This window comes from Salvelinus alpinus, chromosome 31 (assembly GCF_045679555.1).
Source record: "Salvelinus alpinus chromosome 31, SLU_Salpinus.1, whole genome shotgun sequence".
Taxonomy (NCBI): Eukaryota; Metazoa; Chordata; class Actinopteri; order Salmoniformes; family Salmonidae; genus Salvelinus; species Salvelinus alpinus.
In genome coordinates this window covers 32,863,184-32,878,899 of record NC_092116.1, presented here as the reverse complement: position 1 = coordinate 32,878,899, position 15,716 = coordinate 32,863,184, and the positions used below count along the sequence as shown (strand labels likewise).

Sequence of the window (15,716 nt, the reverse complement as noted above, 5' to 3'; positions counted from 1 at the left end):
ACCAACAAAACAAAGCTATACAAAAGGAAAACAAGGTCAGGAACGTGACACTACAGGAGCCGTATCTTAATTTGATCATCCTGTTGTAGGAATTTTCCTGCACAAATGAAATGCTAATTTGTAATGTATTCCAGGTTGAAAAGGCTTCTAAAGTTTGTATTTTCTTCTTTAAAATGTCATACTTTTTTTGACCAAACAACTTTTTTAACAACCCCTACAAAAAATGTCCATTAATTAAAAACAACAAACAACAATGGATACATTGCAGCGATCGGTTGAAGAGCATAAATTTACGTTCAATAATTTATATTTTTAGCTCAAATAACGTGGTTTAATGTTGAATTGGAACATTTTGGAGTCACTTGGTTACATTTAAACAACATGAGAACAAAACACCAGACTCTCACAGGCTTCATTCATTATAGATGTTTATTCCTTCAGATGGGAAGAAGATGGATACATACAGTGATATAATTACATTCAGAACATATAATAGTATCTCTATGGTAACAGTGATAGAATTACATTCAGAACATATAATAGTATCTCTATGGTAACAGTGATATAATTACATTCAGAACATATAATAGTATCTCTATGGTAACAGTGATAGAATTACATTCAGAACATATAATAGTATCTCTATGGTAACAGTGATAGAATTACATTCAGAACATATAATAGTATCTCTATGGTAACAGTGATAGAATTACATTCAGAACATATAATAGTATCTCTATGGTAACAGTGATAGAATTACATTCAGAACATATAATAGTATCTCTATGGTAACAGTGATAGAATTACATTCAGAACATATAATAGTATCTCCATGGTAACAGTGATAGAATGACATTCAGAACATATAATAGTATCTCTATGGTAACAGTGATAGAATTACATTCAGAACATATAATAGTATCTCTATGGTAACAGTGATAGAATTACATCCAGAACATATAATAGTATCTCTATGGTAACAGTGATAGAATTACATTCAGAACATATAATAGTATCTCTATGGTAACAGTGATAGAATTACATTCAGAACATATAATAGTATCTCTATGGTAACAGTGATAGAATTACATTCAGAACATATAATAGTATCTCTATGGTAACAGTGATAGAATTACATTCAGAACATATAATAGTATCTCTATGGTAACAGTGATAGAATTACATTCAGAACATATAATAGTATCTCTATGGTAACAGTGATAGAATTACATTCAGAACATATAATAGTATCTCCATGGTAACAGTGATAGAATTACATTCAGAACATATAATAGTATCTCCATGGTAACAGTGATAGAATTACATTCAGAACATATAATAGTATCTCTATGGTAACAGTGATAGAATTACATTCAGAACATATAATAGTATCTCCATGGTAACAGTGATAGAATTACATTCAGAACATATAATAGTATCTCTATGGTAACAGTGATAGAATTACATTCAGAACATATAATAGTATCTCTATGGTAACAGTGATAGAATTACATTCAGAACATATAATAGTATCTCTATGGTAACAGTGATAGAATTACATTCAGAACATATAATAGTATCTCTATGGTAACAGGGATAGAATTACATTCAGAACATATAATAGTATCTCCATGGTAACAGTCATAAGGAAGTCACAACCTGACAAACTGTAGGCCAGGGTTGGGGTTAATTCCATTTCAATTCCAAATGTTCCTCATTGAAAAGCATTGAAGAGAAATGGATTTCCAGTCTACTTCTAGAACTGACTGGAATTGAAATGGAATTGACCTCAACCCTGCTGTAAGCCTAATTATTAACATTAACAAGAGTAATGGCAGCACATCATCAAGAAATTAAACTGTATTTTATTTATTAAAATAGAATTCTGTCCCCTTACATACTTTTTATATTTGATATAAACAGAGAAGAGATGGACAGAGAGAGAAGAGAAGAGTATATACTATAGATATATATAGACATAGAAGAGATGGGTAGAGAGAAAAGAGTAGAGACTATAGATATATATAGACATAGAAGAGATGGACAGAGAGGGGAGAGAAGAGTAGAGACTATAGATATATATAGACATAGAAGAGTATAGACTATAGATATATATAGACACAGAAGAGATGGACAGAGGGAAGAGAAGAAACTACAACCCCTATAACCCGTTTTACCCCTATAACCCGTATAACCCGTATTACCCCTATAACCCGTATTACCCCTATAACCCCTATTACCCCTATAACCCCTATTACCACTATAACCCCTATTACCCCTATAACCCGTATTACCCCTATAACCCGTATTACCCCTATAACCCCTATTACCACTATAACCCCTATAACCCCTATAACCCCTATAACCCGTATTACCCGTATTACCCCTATTACCCCTATAACCCGTTTTACCCCTAACCACTATAACCCTTATTACCACTATAACCCCTATAACCCTTATAACCACTATAACCCTTATTACCACTATAACCCCTATAACCCTTATAACCACTATAACCCTTATTACCCCTATAACCCTTATTACCCCTATAACCCTTATAACCACTATAACCCTTATTACCCCTATAACCACTATAACCACTATAACCCTATATTACCACTATAACCCTTATTACCACTATAACCCTTATTACCACTATAACCCTTATTACCCCTATAACCCTTATTACCACTATAACCCCTATAACCCTTATAACCCCTATAACCCTTATTACCCCTATAACCCTTATAACCCCTATAACCCTTATTACCACTATAACCCTTATTACCACTATAACCCTTATAACCCCTATAACCCTTATAACCCCTATAACCCCTATAACCCTTATTACCCCTATAACCCTTATAACCACTATAACCCTTATAACCACTATAACCCCTATAACCCTTATTACCACTATAACCCCTATAACCCTTATTACCCCTATAACCCCTATTACCACTATAACCCCTATAACCCTTATAACCACTATAACCCCTATAACCCTTATTACCCTCATAACCACTATAACCCCTATAACCACTATAACCCCTATAACCACTATAACCCCTATAACCACTATAACCACTATAACCACTATAACCCTTATTACCCCTATAACCCTTAATACCACTATAACCCTTATTACCCCTATAACCCTTATAACCACTATAACCACTATAACCCTTATTACCCCTATAACCCTTAATACCACTATAACCCCTATAACCCTTATTACCCCTATAACCCCTATTACCCTTATTACCCCTATTACCCCTATTACCCTTATAACCACTATAACCACTATAACCCTTATTACCACTATAACCACTATAATCATTACTCTAACCGTAACAAGTGGTTGCATATCTACATCATTTCAACAGAGTTTAGTTGATAGTTTGTTGATATAGTCTGAGCATCTGTACCTTGATCATCCAATTCTATTCATCATGGAATTGTAAAGATTCCTGACTGTGGAAGAAATGATTTTAAGAGAATTCTTCCAACTGGGTGGGTTAGAGGTAGTGGTCGGTTTAGGACCTCTTGGACAATCCTTGGGGAACACCTGGACACGACCACCTTGGTGAAATTGGTTCAACTCCTTTTCGAGTGCTCCCAAGGTTTCTGGTTTCAATGTTTTCCTCTTTACCTTCTTGTTCCACCCCCAGTGTGCTTCGGCCATCCACTTTTTCTTCTTGTTCAAACAGCAGTAGGCTGTCCACATGAGATCTGGGATGTTCACTCGGTCGTTCAGTGCGTTCTTCAGTGTGTTGTTCAATGCGTTCTTCAGTGTGTTGCTCTTACTGGGCACCGCTCCAGTCACCACATAGGCCTTTATCTTCCTGTTGTTACTAAAACAGTCCGTCATCAGCTTTTCTCTGACATTTCTCTCCATTTCCTTCCAGCTGCCATCGTTGAAGGACACCACCTGGGGAACGATGTTGGTCAGGGTAAAGGTGGACTTCTGAGTATCAAGGTCATGAGCATGTGAATTTGGGAAGAGGTGACCTCTGTTCACCCCTTTATTTTGTATTGAGTTACTATAGTCGTAGTTCCCAGCCTGGTGTTGATAGTGTTCTCCCATTATCTTCATTTCAGGGCTGTTGTTTACCCCGTTGAGCTGCAGGAAACAATCATACATCCATTCATTCACAACCTTTCTGTAGAATAAACCCTCTTTTCTGTACAATAAACCCTATTTTCTGTACAATAAACCCTCTTTTCTGTACAATAAACCCTATTTTCCGGGGGAGGAGGTTCACAATCAAGACAATCAATCAAGTCTCTACACCCTCCATAGTGGTAGTTTTATATTCTGTAACATTACTGTCTGTGATATACAGTTGAAGTCGGAAGTTTACATACACCTTAGCCAAATAGATTTAAACTCAATTTTTCACAATTCCTGACATTTAATCCTAGTACAAATTCCCTGGTAGGTCAGGTAGGATCACCACTTTATTTAAAAAATGTGAAATGTCAGAATAATAGTAGAGAGAATGATTTATTTCAGCTTTTACATACACGTTTACATACACTCAATTAGTATTTGGTAGCATTGCCTTTAAATTGTTAACTTGGGTCAAACATTTCAGGTAGCCTTCCACAAGATTCGCACAATAAGTTGGGAGCATTTTGGCCCATTCCTCCTGACAGAGCTGGTGTAACTGAGCCAGGTTTGTAGGCCTCCTTGCTCGCCCACGCTTTTTCAGTTCTGCCCACAAATTTTCTATAGGACTGAGGTCTGGGCTTTGTGATGGCCTCTCCAATACCTTGACTTTGTTGTCCTTAAGCCATTTTGCCACAACTTTGGAAGTATTCTTGGGGTAATTATTCGTTTGGAAGACCCATTTGCGACCAAGCTTTAACTTCCTGACTGATGTCTTGAGATGTTGCCTCAATATATCCACATAATTTTCCTTCCTCATGATGCCATCTATTTTATGAAGTGCACCAGTCCCTCCTGCAGCAAAGCACCCCCATCAGACCAGAGGACATTTCTCCAAAAAGTACGATCTTTGTCCCCATGTGCAGTTGCAAACCGTGGTCTGGCTTTTTTATGGCGGTTTTGGAGCAGTGGCTTCTTCCTTGCTGAGCGGCCTTTCAGGTTATGTCGATATAGGACTCGTTTTACTGTGGATATAGATACCTTTGTACCTGTTTCCTCCAGCATCTTCACAAGGTCCTTTGCTGTTGTTCTCGGATTGATTTGCACTTTTCGCACCAAAGTGCGTTCAGCTCTAGGAGACAGAACGCGTCTCCTTCGTGAGCGGTATGACGGCTGCGTGTTCCCATGGTGTTTATACTTGCATACTATTGTTTGTATAGATGAACGTGGTACCTTCAGGTGTTTGGAAATTGCTCCCAAGGATGAACCAGACTTGGAGGTCTACAATTTTGTTTCTGAAGTCTTGGCTGATTTCTTTAGATTTTCCCATTATGTCATGCGAAGAGGCACTGAGTCTGAAGGTAGGCCTTGAAATACATCCACAGGTACACCTCCAATTGACTCAAATGATGTCAATTAGCCATTTCAGAAGCTTCTAAAGCTATGACATAATTTTCTGGAATTTTCCAAGCTGTTTAAAGGCACAGTCAACTTAGTGTATGTAAACTTCTGACCCACTGGAATTATGATACAATTAATATTCTGACACAATCGGTGATACAATGAATTATAAAAGTGAAATAATCTGTCTGTAAACATTTGTTGGAAAAATTACTTGTGTCATGCAAAGTAGATGTCCTAACCGACTTGCCAAAACTATAGTTTGTCAACAAGAAATGTGTGGAGTGGTTGAAAAATGAGTTTTAATGACTCCAACCTAAGTGTCTGTAAACTTCTGACTTGAACTGTATAGCAGTAAACAAATCATGTCATGTTATATGAAAAAACATTAGTCCTACCTGGGGCTCGATCATCCAGGGTTGATTTGGTCTGGGGCCCGTAGGAGGACCAGTGAAGGTGTAGGCTGAGAACACAGGGATCCTGTTGATCGTGTCGTAGAGAGTTGCAAACCTGTAGATGTTGTTGAACAACTGGCAGATCGGCTTGTAGCGGTTCTGGTCCTGGACTTTCCCACCAACCAAAATACCTGGGAGATTTGGAGTTGTCTCCTCCAGGAAGAACTTCTGGCACTGTGGAACATCACTGAACTTCTTCACTACACGAGAGAGAGCAGGAGGAAGGAGAGAGAGAAGGAGGAGAGTAGAGAGATGATTCAATACCCCCATCATCACCTGAAGACTGTACACCACAGAGACAAAGATGAAGTTACAGAGACCAGTTGGTAGACTGGAGACTGTTGAGCTGAGTCAGGACTGACTGCTTTAAATAGTTATTTCAGAGACCAGTTGGTAGACTGGAGACTGTTGAGCTGAGTCAGGACAGACTGCTTTAAATAGGTTTTCAGAGACTCCTCCTTCAGATGTCAAGACAGAAAGGGTTGATTTGCATAAACCCCTCTGTATGTTTCCATGGAAACTGCTGTAACAAATAACATGTGACTCACCTGTAGTTTCTAACACGTATGGACCCAGAACTTAATCACACAAGATTATAGTTCTGGGTTAACGAGATTAGACTGCTCAAATAGTGACTGAATCCACACTTTGGTTCTGGTAGAAAAAGGTTTTAGGATAAAAACATGACTTTACTCAGCATAGTCTGTCAGAAGATACACATCACACTATTACAACAGTGGGACTGTTCTGGAATTACGGTTGCTGAGTTCACATTCATTAATAACTTCTCAAGACTAGGGGGCGGTATTTTCGTTTTTGTCTAAAAAAACGTACCCATTTGAAACTGCCTATTTCTCAGCCCCCGAAACTAGAATATGCATATAATTGTCAGATTAGGATAGAAAACACTCTAAAGTTTCCAAAACTGTCTTAATATTGTCTGTGAGTTAAACAGAACTGATATTGTAGGCGAAAACCGGAGGAAAATCCAATCAGGAAGTGCCCCTGTTTTTGAAACCTCTCTGTTCCTATGCATCCCTATTGCCCATTTAAAGGGATATCAACCAGACATCTTTTTCTATGGCTTCCCTAAGGTGTCAACAGCCTTTAGACATAGTTTCAGGCTTTTATTTTGAAGAATGAGCGTGAACGACCACATTGCGTAAGTGGATATGTGGGGGCTCTCAAAGTGAGTTGTGCGCAAAAGGGAAAGGCAGCCATTGATACTCCCGGTCCTAGTGAAAAGCCAACTGTCCCGGTTGATATATTATCGAATAGACATTTGAAAAACACCCTGAGGATGGGATATAAAAAACGTTTGACATGTTTCTGTGGACATTATGGATATAATTTGGAATTTTTGTCTGCGTTGTCGTGACCGCTCTTTCCGGTGGATTCCTGGGCATAACGCAGCAAACTAATGGAGGTATTTGGATATAAAAAATATCTTTAAGGAACAAAAGGAACATTTGTTGTCTAACTGGGAGTCTCGTGAGTGAAAACATCCGAAGATCATCAAAGGTAAACGATTAATTTGATTGCTTTTCTGATTTTCGTGACCAAGTTACCTGATGCTAAGTGTACTTATTGTTTCGTCCAGCGATCGATAAACTTACACAAACGCTTGTATTGCTTTCGCTGTAAAGACGACAGGTGGATTAACAAAAGGCTAAGCTGTGTTTTGCAATATTGCACTTGTGATTTCATGAATATGAATATTTTCTAGTAATATTATTTACCTGTGGCACTATGCTACGCTATGCTAGTCAGCGTTTCTGATGACAATTATCCCGGATCCGGGATGGGTGGTTATCCCACAAGGCTTAACACTTCTAACTCAGCAACTCAAAGAAGTAAACTTGCATTTCCCTTGACCAGCAAGTCAACATATCTAGTATGATGTCTCAAAGGCCTCACATACAGTCGTGGCCAAAAGTTTTAAAAATGACACAAATATTAATTTTCACAAAGTCTCCCGACTCAGTTTGTATCATGGCAATTTGCATATACTCCAGAATGTTATGAAGAGTGATCAGATGAATTGCAATTAATTGCAAAGTCCCTCTTTGCCATGCAAATTAATTGAATCCCCCAAAAACATTTCCACTGCATTTCAGCCCTGCCACAAAAGGACCAGCTGACATCATGTCATTGATTCTCTCGTTAACACAGGTGTAAGTGTTGACGAGGACAATGCTGGAGATCACTCTGTCATGCTGATTGAGTTTGAATAACAGACTGGAAGCTTCAAAAGGAGGGTGGTGTTGTCTCTGATTGGGAACCATATTTAGGTAGCTTGTTTTGTATTGTGGGTTGTGGGTGATTGTTTCCTGTTTCTGTGTCTTTGTGTATGTCACCATACGGGACTGTTGCGTTTTCATTCGTTTGTCCGTTTATTGTTTTGTATGGTTATTCAGTGTTATTCGTTAATAAAAGTAACGATGTACTCATATCACGCTGCGCATTGGTCCTCCGATCCTTCTTACTACTCATCCTCAGATGAGGAGGACGACGAAGGTGACAGATATTGCTGCCAGTAAGATTGCACCTAAATCAACCATTTATCGGATCATCAAGAACTTCAAGGAGAGCGGTTCAATTGTTGTGAAGAAGGCTTCAGGGCGCCCAAGGAAGTCCAGCAAGCGCCAGGACCATCTTCTAAAGTTGATTCAGCTGCGGGATCGGGGCACCACCAGTACAGAGCTTGCTCAGGAATGGCAGCAGGCAGGTGTGAGTGCATCTACACGCTCAGTGAAGTGAAGACTTTTGGAGGATGGCCTGGTGTCAAGAAGGGCAGCAAAGAAGCCACTTCTCTCCTGGAAAAACATCGGGGACAGACTGATATTCTGCAAAGGGTACAGGGATTGGACTGCTGAGGACTGGGGTAAAGTAATTTTCTCTGATGAATCCCCTTTCCGATTGTTTGGGGAATCCGGACAAAAGCTTGTCTGGAGAAGACAAGGTGAGCGCTACCATCAGTCCTGTGTCATGCCAGCCAACAGTAAAGCATCCTGAGACCATTCATGTGTGGGGTTGCTTCTCAGCCAAGGGAGTGGACTCACTCACAATTTTGCCTAAGAACACAGCCATGAATAAAGAATGGTACCAACACATCCTCCGATAGCAACTTCTCCCAACCATCCAGGAACAGTTTGGTGATGAACAATGCCTTTTCCAGCATGATGGAGCACCTTGCCATAAGGCAAAAGTGATAACTGAGTGGCTCGGGGAACAAAACATCGATATTTTGGGTCCATGGCCAGGAAACTCCCCAGACCTTTATCCCACTAAGAATTTGTGGTCAATCCTCAAGAGGCGGGTGGACAAACAAAAACCCACAAATTCTGACAAACTCCAAGCATTGATTATGCAATAATGGGATGCCATCAGTCAGGATGTGGCCCAGAAGTTAACTGACAGCATGCCAGGGCAGATTGCAGAGGTCTTGAAAAAAAGGGTCAAATATTGCAAATATTGACACTTTGCATCAACTTCATGTAATTGTCAATAAAAGCCTTTGACACTTATGAAATGCTTGTAATTATTCTTCAGTATTCCATAGTAACATCTGACAAAAATATCTAAAGAGCCTGAAGCAGCAAACTTTGTGGAAATTAATATTTGTGTCATTCCCAAAACATTTGGCCAAGACTGTATACTACCACAGGAGAAACCATGTCTGTGTCTAATGCAGCTGGTTTGACCCTCTGGGAAGAATAAACTTGGTTTGGTTCAAGTTCTCACTCTAGTAATAGAACCTAACAGCATATTCTGTGGTCTGACCACTGCTGAGTATATTTCCAGTAACTGAAGTAGTTCACAGTAAGAGTTGACACAAGGCTGTGTATGTAGAGTTAGAAAATGTGGTTCCTAACAACACTGTGGTCAGAGCAGCACTGGACTGATTAACACCTCAGACTCAGCAGCTGTAGATTCTTCAGTTGAGGCCTTTTCTCAGTAAGAGTAGAGGAGACTGGGGAACAAACTAACACTTTTAGACTTTAGTTTATTAGGAAAATATTATTTAAGTTAGAGGAATCATATTTTTATACAAACAACATATCTCAGCTACCATAACACACTAAGTATGTTCCCAGGACGTACCAGTCATTTACAATTCAACCAAGTGGTGGGAATTAAATGTTACAATTGACCCAGTAGGTGAATGTTCCACAGGTCAATAATTTAACAAAAAGAGAGGAGGCAAGTATATTTACTCAAGTGTCTCAAAAACCTTTTTTTATTGAAGAAAAAACTTAAATAAAACTAAAAGTAATCAATGGATTTAAACAAAACCTCTTGGTCATGTAGCGACTAGAGCTGGGCGATATGGCCAAAAGATCATATTATATTTTTCACATTTTTGACGGTATTTAATGTTTTTGATTAATAAAAGTTGTCCATTTTCTTTATGAGTAGTGTGTGATCCTACGGTGGCAACACATATATTCTGAATTATTTCAATGTCAATTATTTCAAAGTCTTTCTCCATTCTGATTGGCTTATTCTGTTCAATTCAACTTCAACCTAAAATCATTTCCTGCATTTCCATCTTTGTCTGCATTTCCTGCACTCATTTCAGATCATTTCCACAGGGCCACGATACGGGCAAAAATACTAGGCCTTATTTTAACCAAATGTTGCAATTGCGATTTAGATCAACACACTTGGGTGAACTTTTGGAATCATGGAAATAGAATGTTTATTATAATTCTATAGTTAGAATATAAATAATGGTGGGTACTTTGAATACAGTGGTGTTTGACATGACAACGAATGAAAATGCCATGGATGAGTTATTGTGACAGGGTAGGAACCAAAGGGATGTTCAGTGTTTCCTAGGGGACCCTATAATATTTGGCTACATTACATATGCATGCTTTGCCTCTTCCTCTTTGATTTAGAAGTTGAACAAACAACATGCTGATTTAGCCAGCTAACTAGCGTGTTAGCCATTAGTGGCAAACACGATTTAGCTTAACTTGCTAAGAAAATCCAAACGAGCTGCTTGCAGATGTAAGAAACACAAAGTAATATTGTAATTATAGATGTGGATTTATATTAAGATCAAAGTGGAAACAACATCGTTGTCATCAACATTGTTGCATGTGCTGCATTGACCAAGTAGACTGAACGAAAGTGTCTGTTGTCAAGCAACAACACATGTTCTCCTTGAGTGACAGGGGGCGGGACTAGGTCTGTGTGGAAAGTGGCGTGGAGAGAGAGAGAGAGAGCGGAGAGGGATGAATCAAGTAGCAGAGTAAACTATAAAAATGGACGTTACACACAGCGTATCACATTTAACAAAACATTCAAATACCGTTCTAGAAAGTAAAGTAAAAACTCAAACCGGTCCTTGTATCAACACTGGTATATAGTAAAATACAGTATACCGCCCAGCCCTAGTAGAGACACTAACCAACCATTATCACATTGAAAAAGAGCTTTCTACCTGGTTACTAATTGGACTTATTTATCTGTTACAACTGACCCTGTGTTACTTTGTTCCCCAGTCTACCCTACCTTCATGTATAACATTTAAAATGACTGCTTCACTTAAGTAAAACATGTTTAACTTCTTCACCTACATACAAATGTTAAACAGCTGAAGCAGGTCACACAGTTTTACTTCCTGTAAAGGTGTGGACGTTTATTTGCTAAGTGTTCACATCAAATGTTGACTTAAATGTTGGTCTTGTATGAAATACTATTGTTGGGGGTTACCCTGGGGGTCGGAGGTGGGGCTACACCAATGCCATGATTAATAAAATGCTCATTAATTCCTTAAAAATCATACAATGTTATTTTCAGGATTTTTGTTTTAGATTCCGTCTCTCACAGTTGAAGTGTACCTATGATAAAAATTACAGACCTTTGTAAGTAGGAAAACCTGCAAAATCGGCAGTGTATCAAATACTTGTTCTCCCCACTGTATGTGATAACCTTTGTGTGCTTGCAATGTGCAACGATGTAAAAGTACTGGGTGATGGAGATGTACTGCTTTAGTTCTCAGGCTGAGAACTGTCTGCTCCTGCTGATAGTCACTCAGCCGCAAGGCCAAGATGTTCTGAAAGTAGCAAAGAGCCTGAGACCACACAGGTGTGGTTGATGGCTCATAGCAGAGTGACAAACCACAGTCTTGACATGCTTTTCTCATCTTAGATACCTTGTATCTAATCCAATGCAACAATGTTAAGGTATGATTGACGTATGCATTTGACATAGGTTGTCCACACCACCTGGTATAAAGAGTGTTGTCCACACCACCTGGTATAAAGAGTGTTGTCTCCTGTTTTACCACACAGATCTTTACTATAGACTACTGAGGTATTCTGGATGTGAATCTCTGTCTGCAATTACATTTTATTACTAAAGAGTTTTATACTAAGGTTCCTGTGTCATCTATCTGGAAGACTGATTGTTGAAGGAAACTCACATCACCCCAGACAAAGGACACTATGAATACATTTCTTATTTCATGAAACTACAGGAATCCTTTGTTTCAGGGAAACATTATATTTGTTCAACATGCGTGTGGGGAGGAGTTCCCCTTTCTGTCCAATGAGGTCATTTCTGGAGAATATTTCAGCAAGTAAAATGATGGTTCTACTTTAGAATGTGGAACACACAGCCAATAGGGAGGTTTAATTGTTACACATGATAAATAGTCACACCTGTTCCACATACAGAGGAGTTTATCCAACCCTCCTTGTCCTGTCTTGACCTCTAATTATACCAGACAGGACTCATCTTCATACAGAGGAGTTTATCCAACCCTCCTTGTCCAGTCTTGACCACTAATTATACCAGACAGGACTCATCTTCATACAGAGGAGTTTATCCAACCCTCCTGGTCCAGTCTTGACCACTAATTATACCAGACAGGACTCATCTTCATAGAGAGGAGTTTATCAAACCCAACTCTCCTCGTCCAGCCTTGACCACTGATTATACCAGACAGGACTAACTCTAGGCCAGTTCCTCTGTTTACTTCAGACACATCTTCTTCCACATATCATCACAGAAAAGTTAATCAGTTAGATCATGTTTACCCAGTGGCATCCTGAGGTATTGATAGATCATGAGAGAAGAAAATATTAAAATTACAATTTCTAAGCTGCTCATTTATTATGGAAAAACTCACCCCAGCACATTCTGAGGCAGGAAGGACATCACCCTCTTCTGGTCTTCACCCCACCAGGGTAAGGACAGTGATGAACTGTGAGCTCTGTAGGAGGCTCCTGGTAAACAGCGTCCGGTCAATCCACTGCTGCTTCTTGTTGAGAGATGCCCGCCGGCTCTCTGGAATCACCAGCTGCATTTAAGGGAGAGAGAGAGAGAGGCAGGAAGGACATCACCCTCTTCTGGTCTTCACCCCACTGGGGCAAGTTCAGAAGCCTGGGGTGGATACAAGAGGGCCTGGGGTAGATCACCAGGGACAGGGGCCGAACGTGAGGCAGGAGGGAGCGCTGGAGGTACCTGTATGTCCAAGGGTTCATACCTAATACATACAGAGAATACATAAGTGACAGATATAGTACTAAGCATTCTCAGCACCATGACAGCAGATCTACAGCATGAAAGGTAAGTGACAGATACTAGATTTAGTTGTGTAACTAAAGGACAAAGAATGCATAGGCCTTTATGACAGATACAGGAAGGGAGTGTCATAATGGAAGGGGTTTCATCTGTAAAAAGTCCACACTGCATTTATGGAAAGCTGTGTACCATTCAATACATGGACAAATAGTAAGATTAACACAATGCAGATCTTCCATTATTGTAAAGTATTCATGCTTGCAGAATGCCAAGGGAATTGAATGGCCTACCTAACATTGCAATACATTGTAGAACCATATTCATGTGTAGATTGAAATGCAAGGCAAATGTTACGTTCCACAGTTTCTGTGTTGTTGTGGGTTTGTGTGTATTTCAGGAAATGGCGTCCTGTGATGGCTGTTGGTCTGTAAAAGTTGTTGAAAGTATTTTGTAGCCTCTCCTGCAGAGGTATGTGTATGCCATAGGACTGAGTGTTTTTGGGTTATTGAAATTGTTCACTAAATTTGAATTATTCTGTTTCATTTGTTCCCAGAGGGGAAGGGGAAGGCACCTTGGGAGTGTTTAGGCAAGAGGCCTGCGGGCATACATAACCCGTAGTATTGAATCTGTCTATGCACACTAGGTAAGACCTGGGCGGATCACCTCCTGTATTTTGGTTAGCCGCCAGTTGGTGCTAAACGTTAGGTAAGCTGTGGGAAGGCAGGTAAGGTAGGAGAGGGGACTTTTACTTTCTTTGCTTTGGTTCGGCCCAGCCCAGTTAACCCAACTTAACGTGTTTAAGGAAGAATTAGATTCCCTGTAAACGGTATTTTTCCCTGCCGTCCTTCTCCGCACCTACGATCACATACCTTTTTCACTCCACGGGGAGTTGAGTTGTAGCAGGGTGTTGCGTTCCCTCCTCCAAGAGACGTACGTAACAGAAAATATCACGATTTCTACCCCATTAAACTAGATAACATAATACATGTATTAGCTAATCCATGACTGATGCATGTTGAATAAAACTGTTATACACTGGAACCGAAAATAAACTACTGTACAGTAGCATGTTAAAGTTACTGTACTGTAGCCTGCATCACGTAAACACTATTTCACAACTTCACAGACGTCTTACAACATACAACAAAGCACGAATTTAAGCGATAGTATGCATTAAAATAGCTACGATTGTAAAAATACTATTGAACATGCAGAGAAGTGGCCGCTGATTGTACCGGTAGTTACCGATACCAAACCAATGCTACGGGTATCATAGGTAGATGACTGCAGAGATAGAACTGTATAATGTTTTCAATTCGCTTTTCCGTTTTTCACAGATGTAGCAATAAGATTACAATCCATTTCATTCAACCTTATTAAAGATACTTCCTCTGTAACTCTCCGTTTGATGTAAACAATGATCCGATGAAGGGAAAGTGTCATGGCCGCCGTTTGCTTTTGGGGCGGAGCTAAGGTCAAAGGGCGAATATGATTGGACCACACGTGGTTGGATACGGTTCTTTGAGACTGTCTCGCATTGCCATTGGTGGATTATCGCTAGTTGAGACTGGCTAGACATCCGGTTGGCCTTAAACAGGAAAATAATGTGCAAAAGATTATTGCAAATTCATGATTATTGCAAATTCGTGAAGCATCCTTATTTTGTCCCTTCCCTGTTTTTTTTAGACCTAAAACTTAGTTTACTGTGGTGGAGAAAACAGGGCCTTCTGTGGATGTCCGCTGCCCTGTAGTGTCATGTTGGATAAGAGCAACAGGACGGCTGAACTAAACCTAAATCAAGTCACACACTGTGTCCCAATCGACAACAGGCAGAATTTCAAGGCAATATGTCAGAATTGGCGTGTTTTAATCCCAATTAAACTGCTGATTTAAGGTGTCGTTATTTTATTAATTTTGAAGGCCTCGTCGATGTTTCCTTCGCCGGGGAGGGTATCCCATAACACCTTGCGACAATTAGCGGAAATAATAAAACAAAATGTCTGATTTAAAGTCCCCGGTTGGGAGAAAATGTTCCAGAGGCATAGCGAATAACTTTGTGAAATGTACCTGTATTTATTCACCAAATTACTTTCATATTCAAATGTTGAGTCAGTGCTTTTTATCAGCCCGCTAGCCAAGCTAAATTGGCATCGGATCCAAAAACTAGTTAGCAGGCGATCTCTTCCTGCATATCAGCTGTTAAGAGATGA

The 15,716-nt window shown here is 39.5% G+C and overlaps 1 protein-coding gene across 2 annotated transcripts; it reads right to left on the bottom strand.

Annotated features, from left to right (window-relative positions):
• Window positions 1-411: 411 nt before the first annotated feature.
• On the bottom strand, window positions 412-14,944 carry LOC139561520 (endonuclease domain-containing 1 protein-like). 2 transcript variants are annotated; one of them, XM_071378710.1, is made up of 4 exons: window positions 14,879-14,944; window positions 13,112-13,468; window positions 5,911-6,167; window positions 412-4,123 (listed from the first exon to the last, which is right to left on the bottom strand). In XM_071378710.1, the coding sequence occupies exons 2-4, from the start codon at window positions 13,119-13,121 to the stop codon at window positions 3,434-3,436; spliced, it is 957 nt and encodes a 318-aa protein (XP_071234811.1). In that variant the 5' UTR covers window positions 13,122-13,468; window positions 14,879-14,944; the 3' UTR covers window positions 412-3,433. The 2 variants fall into 2 exon arrangements, with proteins under 2 accessions (XP_071234811.1, XP_071234810.1); XM_071378709.1 differs by lacking the exon at window positions 14,879-14,944 and having other exon boundaries at window positions 13,112-14,368.
• Window positions 14,945-15,716: the final 772 nt, after the last annotated feature.

Coding starts and splice junctions, on each gene's coding strand:
- LOC139561520 (XM_071378710.1), bottom strand. Junction 4,124..5,910: donor CCTGGATGATCGAGCCCCAG/GTAGGACTAATG, acceptor TGTTTCCTGCAG/CTCAACGGGGTAAACAACAG.